The 9415-nt window shown below is 53.6% G+C and overlaps 1 protein-coding gene across 1 annotated transcript; it reads left to right on the top strand.

Annotated features, from left to right (window-relative positions):
- Positions 1-5084: 5084 nt before the first annotated feature.
- LGALS1 (galectin 1) lies at positions 5085-9190 on the top strand. The gene is made up of 4 exons (XM_074983878.1): positions 5085-5183; positions 6981-7060; positions 8485-8656; positions 8966-9190. The coding sequence occupies exons 1-4, from the start codon at positions 5175-5177 to the stop codon at positions 9110-9112; spliced, it is 408 nt and encodes a 135-aa protein (XP_074839979.1). The 5' UTR covers positions 5085-5174; the 3' UTR covers positions 9113-9190.
- Positions 9191-9415: the final 225 nt, after the last annotated feature.

Here is a 9415-nt window from a genome sequence, read left to right on the forward strand (position 1 = left end):
CACTCTAGTAAGGCCTCTCGTATGACACTGCGCGCACTCTAGGGATGTGTACCTCTCCTTACAGGAGGCGACGCCATCACCCCTACCAGAAGTGCTACAAAACCAGCTTCTATAAATCCCAACCCTATCAGCCGACCAGGCCTAACAATCAACCTCGTTTTCAGCACAGACCGCAAAGGCCCAGAAACCAAAGTGGAGTTAATCAATCTTCCCAGTCTGCCAGACAGCAAGTTTGACTCATGGGTCGAGAGCAGCAAAGTCAATGTCATCACCTCACAGACTCCCAGCATGTTGCATCACCAGTTGAGGCCCTTTTTACACCAGTGGGCCTTCATCACCACCCACAGGTGGGTACTGGAGAGTGCACAATCAGGCCACGCCATTCCATTCATCTCCATCCCACCTCCCACCCCAACCACCCCGTCCCTTTCCAAGGACACGTCTCACAAGAGTTTGCTGCATGAGGAAGTGGACTATCTCCTTTCTATAGGAGCAGGGGAACAAGTTCCCAACAACTTTAGCAAAGCTTTTGATACAGTCTCCCACAATATTCTTGTCAGCAAGTTAAAGGATGTTGGCATGCCCTCCCTATCCTCTCCCCTTCTTACCAGACCTATTTGTTACCTGAGAACAGTATGCAGAGAAGTTTCTGTTTTTACAGGCTCGGACCCCCTAACGTTTCTATCACCGTGCACATTGAACACCTCTTGAATAAAAGGTAAACAATAATGATTTATTTAACAGACAAGCATTAACTAAATGAAACTTCCAGTTGTCAGAACTATTTACAAGCGAGCGGAGTTACCCCTTTAGCTACAGCAGAGTTCTCCCCTGAACTTCCCTTCCCAAAGTCACTCCTACCGCAGTCCAGGTTATATATGGATGTCAGGTAAGTTGAACTGTTCTCACAGGCAGGAGGAAGGCTGTGGATTCTGCTCTCTTCCAGGCACATGAACAGGTGGAATTCTTCTCTTCCATCTTCCGCCTTCTGCTCTTGACTCGTGGTCCTGCGTGTAGCAAGGCCTAGGAGAAATGATGGTATGCGTGTGGGTAAGACACTACACTCCCTTGTCTCTAGTTAAATTAAAATTGAGCAAGGCTCCTGGCTTACAAGGTCTCCACACTAGCCCTAGCCACCAGGGGGTCTCCTCCTCCTCTGATCCTTCAGCTTAGAGCTGGCAGGGGAAGAGAGGGAGAGAGAGAAAGCCTAGCGCAGACTGGGTCACCTTCTCTTATAGCCTCTTTTCTCCAGGCAGATTTGTACCACGTGACACCCTCTTTTCCCACCTTTAGTTCATGTCCCTTTCTGAGGGGGATGATGACTCAGCAATTTTTCCGTACTCCATTTTAAAGATGGATCCCAACGGGGACTCCATATCGAATAATAACTTTCAGTGAAATACCCTTTACGTATTGACCCAGGAACGGGGAACCCTACAGCATCCTCAGATACGCAGGCTACATCTTGTGGCGTGGTTCCTAGTTGGCTCAATGAGTCTGAGCTCCTCTATTCCGCACAGGTCAGGGACATCTCTTAGAACACAGCCAGAAGCAAAATACTGGAGCTACTTACCTCTCCAAGGGGTGCCGGTTTGCCAGTTGCTGTTCAGTACAAGTGGAACCAGCGTTGTCTCCCCTTGATGCTATTCTGGACTACATGCTGCATCTAAGACCCTCGGGGTTGGCACTGACCTCCCTAAGAGTGCACCTTGCGGCCATTATGGCATTTAGGGGCCACACCGAGGGGTTCTCAGTATTGGCTCACCCGATTACTAACAGATTTCTCAAGGGGCTCACAAATCTGTACCCTCCACACAGACCAACTCCGACTCCTCCTACCCCTCTTAAGCTACTTACCATGAAGGTAACCTTTCTTCCCGCCATCGCATCTGCCCGTAGAGTCGGCAAAATGTCAGCCTTCACAGGGGGGCCTCCGTATCTGATCTTCACTAAGGATGGAGTGACCCTGACACCATCCAGCTTTCGTTCCTAAAGTCTCCTTTGACTTTCACATCAACAAACCTATATTCTTACCCACGTTTTATCCTAAACTGCATTCATCACTGCAGGAAGCAGCGCTGCATACTCTGGACATCCGCAGAGCGCTTGCCTTTTATATAGGCAGGACAAAAACATCCCACAAAGCAGAAAGCCTGCTGGTCGCATTGGCAGAGCGCTCCAAAGGTGAGCCTCTGACATCCCAACAGAGAGCTCATATCATCACCACGTGCATCACCCAGTGCTATTCTTCCAGCGAGATGCCTCCCCCAACACAACCACAAACCCGTTCCATGAGAGCGGCGGTGACTTCGACGGCCTTTCTCAAGGGAGTTTCCCTTGGAGACATCTGCAGAGCAGCCACCTGGTCATCCCGCAATACTTTTGTGAGAAACTACATTATCCGGGACAGTTGGGCTGTGTGGATACTTTGCTAGCCACAGCGGTTCTTTCTGCTTCATTTATATGGTGACTCCCTTTTTTTTCCTTCCCTCCTCCAATTATTGGGAAACAGCTACACTGTCACCTGAAGAGGAGCACCCATGGGGACATCACCCAAAGAAGAAAGCAAAGTTATTCACCTCGGTGCAGTAATTATCGTTCCTCGAGATGTGTGTCCCCCTGTGGGTGCTCCACTACCCACCCTCCTCCCCGCTTCGGAGCCTGTTCTTTTTCGCTGATTGTGGAGCTGTGTCGAGGAACGGGCTGGAGCCAGCCTGTGCACGTGGTTGCAAGAGCACAAATGGAGACACGCGGCAGCAGTGCATGTGCAGACCAACCAGATACAGCTATGAAGAGTCTCCAATCTGTGGCACTGGGATGAGCCCAGCACCTAAAAGGGAGCACCCATGAGGACATACGTCTTGAAGAATGATAGTTACTGCACCAAGGTGAGTAACTTCGCTATCTAGATGTCCAGGAACCTGCATGCAGCCACAGCCTCTTCTCTGCTGACCCTGCAATGCCCCTCCAAGGAAAGAACAGCGCAAAGTCCATGGCTGAGCAGTCAGGACATGACATCCACATCTCTAAACCGAGGTTTCTAAGTGGTGGACAAAAGGAGCCACAAATCCACCCCCTGCCGGTGGGCAGCGCCAGGTTGCAGGAGAGAGGCATTTGCAAGAGCAAATCCTTGTCATCAGCTCTGGTGTGGGGCAGGGAAGGGAGCTCTGCTCAGTGCTGGCTGGGAAGGGGACTGGCACACCCTCTCCTCTTTCTTGAGCCCCTCTCCCAAGCACCTTGGTCCTCCCAGGCCAGGGCTGGGGTGACACTCTGGAGCCAAAGATGATCACTGAGAAGACCTGTCTTTTGCTTACACTATAGCTTGTGGAGCTCATCATGCTTGTCCAGCCTTACTGAATCAAGCCCATTCTTTCCCCAGCCACGGTGGGGAAATTATGTGCCCCTCTCTCTTTGATTCTCTCCTAACAGTGCTTCTATTATAGAGGCCGGCTGATTGTGTCCATGGCACAGAGTCAAGCAGGCTCTCCGGCAGCTGCTAATTCAATTTCTATGGGCAGTCATGTTTGGATGAGTCACCCCGGGGAGATGATGCAGCCAGGGATTGACTTTTATCACAGGCAGCTGCTGAAGACTCTGCTGTTTGATGACTGTGTGGGAAATCAGCAAAGAGGAACCTTGCAACTGAATGAATAAGGCAACAGCATTCCCCCCACTTTGGGCCCAGGAGTAGCTGATTCTTGCAGGGTGAGGGGTTTCTTTAATGCACCTCTATTGCCCTGCAGCGTGTCTGTGGTCCCCTTTCCCTCCCCGGCCCCCATGCATCTGCCGAGCTTTGCCAGCGCACCACAGCCCTGACCTGCAGCGCCCCCACAGCACTGCACAGGTGCCTCTCCCCTGCACTACGATCCTCCTGCTGGACCTGCCCGACACTGTACCACAGCGCTGCCCATGCAACTGATTGCTGACCTACAGCCACTCCTGCTGCCCCAGTCCTGGGTTCTCCTGCCCAGATCGTCTGATGAGCCTCAGCCCTGAGCCATACCGTCCAATAAATTAAATGGACTCTCCAGTTTTACTCCTGGGGTGTGGGGGAAGCCAGCTGGGTGGTTTCCAGATGGGAGCATGGAGGGCCCCCTCAGGGAGCACATGCATGCATTTTACTTCTGAGGCTCTTGGAGGAGCCTTAACATGCCTTGTGGTTTAGCAACAAAAAGAGACAAGCAAAGCCATAAGCCACAAGTGCAGGGGCTTGGCCTGCTGCCTGGATTCTCTCTGTTCTTCAGATTTAATTATAGTTGTGCCGTTTTGCAATGAAGTAACTTTTTCCAGCGCAGCCCTTTCACTCCCTCATGAATCACCCTCCCGCCGACCAAACCCCATGTGGCAAATAACGTCCTGAGCTAATGAGAACGGCCCATTGGGACTGACTGGGCTCCAGGGTCCCATTCCTGGCTGCTCGGGAGTGGCTTTGAAATTGAGTGCAAAGCGGCAAGAGCCACTAGGAGCCCCAGAAAGCTTCCCCCGCCTCCCCCCACAGGAGGGCTGCGGCCGTGCGCCATGCAGGGCAGCCGAGACGGAGTCACTCGCCTCCCAGCTGTTCCGCCTCTGCCCCGAGTGGTGTGATGGGTGGCCCCGGGGCTCTGGGCTGTACCAGGTGGTGGGCTGGCCGGCAGCTGGGTGTGCATGGGTGAGATCAGTGGCCGGAGCTGAGGATGGAGCTCAGCTCTCCAGGATCCTGCCCCTATCCACTGTGGGCAGGCAGAGATGCTCCCATAGTGCGCCAGGTGCCCCTGTGGCTCTCTCTAGCCCTGCCCACCCCGCCCTGCCAGTTCTTCTTTGCCTCAACGGCTGGGATTTTTGTGTCTGAAAATCTGGGGAGGTTGTTTAAAACATTCTCATCCTAAAAGTATTTTCCACTGGCTGTGCAGCCAGTGAGCTGGATCGGCCCCACCTCCAGCGAGTGGCTGACTGCTGGGGAAAGGTGGGGTTTAGCATTCAGGGGCTAAAGAAAGCTCTGCCCTCTTGCTTTTGGGAGGATGTGATCAATCCTCCCATGCCCAGCCCCCACCCCCACTTGCTCTTTCCGATTGGCTGAAGGAGGGGGTGACATCAGCTGCCCAACTATTTAAGCACAGGGGAGCGGCACAGGAGCTGCCCATATCTGTCTGTCTGATCTCAGCAGCTGGAGGGAGCATTAGAAGAGCAGCAACATCATGTCTTGTGTGAGTGAAGGCAGAGGCTTGTGCCGGGGCATTGGCTGCGGGGGGTGGACGCAGGGGTGTCTTGCAGAGTGACTGCTGCTGCCAAGCTGGAGCGGGGGTCAGGTTGAGGGCGTCTGGCTTTGTGAGGTTCACTGTGCCGCCTAGAAGGGATGAAATGGCGTGGCTGTGAAGTGACTGCAGGTTGTGCTGTCCCCTTTAATGCTCTGTTAGCCCAGAGGAGGGTGGGATCTGTATCTCCCTGCAGCTCTCCTGGGGGTAGCTGGGTTTTGGAGTGGGATTCTTTTTTTTTTTTTTTTTTTTTTGGAGAGGGGAAATAGTTTGGAGTTGCTTCAGTGCCAAAATTACTCTTCCTGTAGCAGTTTGCCCCTTGCCACCCAGAGCTGGCTCTTTCTGAGCATCCTGTGACCAGACCACCCAGCCTGGCTGCTGGCTTGTGGCTTGAAGAACTGTTCAGAAAGTTTGATGCTGAGGGAGAAGGGGTAATTGGGGTGGAGTCCTGGTTGGGCGTGGCTGCAAGGGAGCTTCTCGAAGCTGTAACTACTGAAGGGGTTGTACCTACTGCTCTCCCCTCTCCTACCAGTAGTACTTGTGGTGGAGGATTAGGAGATACCATCTCTCTCCCCCCGCACCCCGCCTCTCTCTTCCCTGGACTGATGGGAAGAGGAATGACTGGGGATTTTGTGCCTGGGGATTTTGTTGCAGCTAGTGGTGTTTGCTCCCTGCCTGCTGGGCCCAAAGAGGTGGGAATGGATGAACCTCTGCCTCATTGTGATGGAAATTGCCAAATGAATCTGTGGGTAGGAGGCTGGGGAGTCAGCAAAATGTCTGAGCCCTGGTGAACGCTCCTCCTAGTCCTAGTTTTCACACCATGGCACAGCTGGAAGACATGGTTCTGGAAAGGGTGTGGGCAGGACCCTCCCCTGCTGAGGCGCTGGTCCTGGACAGGTGGGCCTCTGCATCCTGCTTCTCTAGTGGTGCAGAGAGGGACCAGCAGTGCAGAGAAGCTCTAGGCTGGTAAGAAGCTGCTGAGCTGGGGGTGCTGGAAAGCTGGGTGGGGCAGCGCCAGTGCAGGCAGTAGAGATCTCTCCTTCAGCCCCTGCCTGGAGAAGCAGCTCTGCAGGACTGAGTCTGGTTACACATGTCCACTCAGTCCTAGCTCTGAGGCTGAAAAAGGAGCCAGTCAATAGAGTTAGCATCCCTCGGGGGATGCAGATGCCATAATTCAGACAAACTCACCACACAAATGCACGCTGCAGAGTAGCTATGTTGCAGCAAAAGCTTCAGGCAGGACACTGTCTGCCTATCAGACCAAAGGCGCTTCCACTCCAAGGCAACCGGGCCGGTGCGTGGAGACTCTGGGTGTGGCTGGAGTGGTCTGGCTTGTGGGAGGTGGAGGCTGGCTTAGATTTCAGGAGCAATTTAGAACTTGCTCCTGTTTATGGAAGGAAGGTGGGGGGAGTATGATTTCCCTGTGTAGAATAAATTGGTTCCAGTAGGGGAGCAGCTGCTCTACTGGGGAGGCAGTGACTGCTCCGTCCATTATCGGACTCTCCTCTAACAGTACGGTCTTTTGCGCTCCTCCATGGGCATGTGGGCCGGTGGGCTTAGTTCACTGCCCAAAATGAAGGGCCCACACCTTCTCCCATTCCCTCTTCGCAGTGCTGGTCCCCCAAAAGGTGTGACTCTCTCCCAGACCTCTGCCACGTTCTCTGCTGCAGCCGGGGTGGGGCGCCAGAGGGGAGCAGCTAACCAAGCCAGGACCTGTGGGGCTAACGCGTCTGTCTCTGGCTTCCTCAGGGAATGGTTTGTACCAATATGGGTGTCAAGGCTGGAAAGCGCATTGGCGTGAAGGGGGAAATCCCTGCCGGTGCTAAGAGGTAAGTCATGCCTGTGTGGGGGAAGGGGGAGCTCAGAGGCTCTAAGGAACATGGCAGGACCCTCTTGCTGTTGAAGAGGGGAGTGGCCTGGAAAGGGTTAATGCCCACAGCAGCCCTTTCCAGTGAGTCACTTCCCTGCCCCTGCCCCCGCCCCAGGTTCCTCTTGCCGAAAGATAAGTAGAACCAGATGCTCAGCCGAGCAGCCCTTCGCGGGTTGCAGCCACACCCTGTGTAGCACAGCCGAGGGCAATGGGGCAGCCCAGTCTGAAGAACGGAGATGGTCTCTCTTGGGGTGTCATCAACCAGGCAGGTGGGGCTTTGGGCTGGAGGAGAACAATGACCTGCTCAGAGCTCCCGCAGGCAGCTCAGCCAGGCTGAGGCAGCAGCCTTGGTAGAGCTGTTGCCTAGAGGTGTCCATGGGGTCTCTACACCACAAAATAAATCCCCCCATAACCACTGCCCGGGGAGTCTCAGACCCTGGGCCTCCACACTCAGGCTTGCACTATGGTGCCAAAAATGGCTCAGGCGTGGAAATGCACTCTCCACCCTGGACTTCCGAGCCCAGCCTAGCATGTCTGCGTAGCTATCGTCTCACACTCTGGTGTGAGCAGCTCTCCAGACCCCACCTCTGAGCCCCTCTGCTGTGGATTTTTTGCTGCATGGACAGACGGACTCCCTCAGGAGCTCCAGCCTCTCCAGCACATCCGGCTACCACAGCCCGACAAGTCTGCATCCCCTTGGTGTGTGGTTGGCAGCTTGGCTCCCATGCTGGGAGCAGACAGGCATGCCAGGGAGCAACGTGCCCCAACACTTCCCACTCCCTTTGATATATGATAGCATCAGCAAAGGGCCTTCTGGCCTCCTCTCCTAACCAGCACGCTGCCGGAGTGTTGGGCCCTGGAGCGGGAAGGAGGGGACCTATAGAGAGGAACAGCTTTTCCTCTGGTAGATCCTTTGGCACAAGGTGCTTATTAAGAAGTTGGTAATTGCTTCAGCCACCTCTGGTGGAAGATGGCAGCTGTTTAACAGGGCACAGCCACAAGTAACTGCTTAGGAAAAGAGGGGAAGAATGTAGCACCCAACTGAAACCCCTGAAGGACCTCAAGGTGCAGAATGCAATGCCACAAGCTGGTCAGGGAAAATGCCCCTACCACACTGTCTAAAAGTTGCTGTGGACCCCATCTGTCCCCAGGCAAAAGACAGCCCCTTGCAGGGACATGCCTTGGGAGGAAGAGCACCTCCTATTGGCTCCCCAGTTCCTCCTACAGAACGCATGGAGTTTTCCTGAAGGCTTAGATCTCCTACCCGAATCCTGACCTGGTGCTGTTCATGCTGAGATGACTAAAGCCACAGGCCCTAGAAGTAAGAATGCATGGTGCTGTCACGGTCTGGGATGCCTGTGTCTCACTCATTTCTTCCTTCAGCTTTGTGCTGAACCTAGGGAAGGACCCCTCCTCCTTAGTACTGCACTTCAACCCACGTTTTGATGCTCATGGTGATGCGAGGACCATCGTGTGCAACTCCAAGGACAAAGGGGAGTGGGGTGCGGAGCAGAGGGAGTCAGCTTTCCCCTTCCAGGAGGGTTCCCATGTGGAGGTGAGACCTGGATCTGAGGGGTGTTTCTGTGCATGGGTGACTCGCTCAGCTGTGTCCCTGAAAGGAAGAGTGGAGATGTATTACACAGTGGGGGCTCAGTCCAAGGAGTTGGACAGACCCTGTCTGGACAGGAGACCCCAGCCATCTCCCACACATCCATACTGGTTAAGCAGAGTATTGACAAACAGTAAGCAGCTTCTCCAGCTCCAGTTTCTAGTTGGGAGATCCCGTTATCTGAGCAGGGCAGGAAGAGAAGATGGGCATCTAGCACACCAAGGCCAACATATCTTCTGTGTTCCTCCCTTGCAGATCTTCATCACTCATGACCCAAATAATCTGACCATTACTTTGCCAAACAACCACCAGTTCAAGTTCCCTAACCGGTTGGCTCTCCAGACCATCGACTACCTGAATATAGAAGGTGATTTCACAATGAAGTCTCTCCAGCTGGAATAACTCCCCACTCCTTGCATTCCAAAGAGATATTTAAAAGGAAACTCAATAAACACCATTGAATTTGGTCTAATAAACCTAGTGACAGGCTCGTTTTTTTTTTTTGTCTGCTGCACTTCCCACAGCACCACACCTCCTTTCCTGGGTCTGTCACTTCCTTCTGTCAGATCTGATGGCACCTTGTGTATCGGAAGCGGGGTTGAGCTGGCTTCTGGCTTGTGTTCAGTAGCCTCTGTCTGGGTACACTGAGGAAAGTGTGTGTGTCCTGAAGGAGCAGGATCAGTGACCATATCAACACAGGTTGAA

The sequence above is a fragment of the Carettochelys insculpta genome, chromosome 1, assembly GCF_033958435.1.
Source record: "Carettochelys insculpta isolate YL-2023 chromosome 1, ASM3395843v1, whole genome shotgun sequence".
NCBI lineage: Eukaryota > Metazoa > Chordata > Testudines > Carettochelyidae > Carettochelys > Carettochelys insculpta.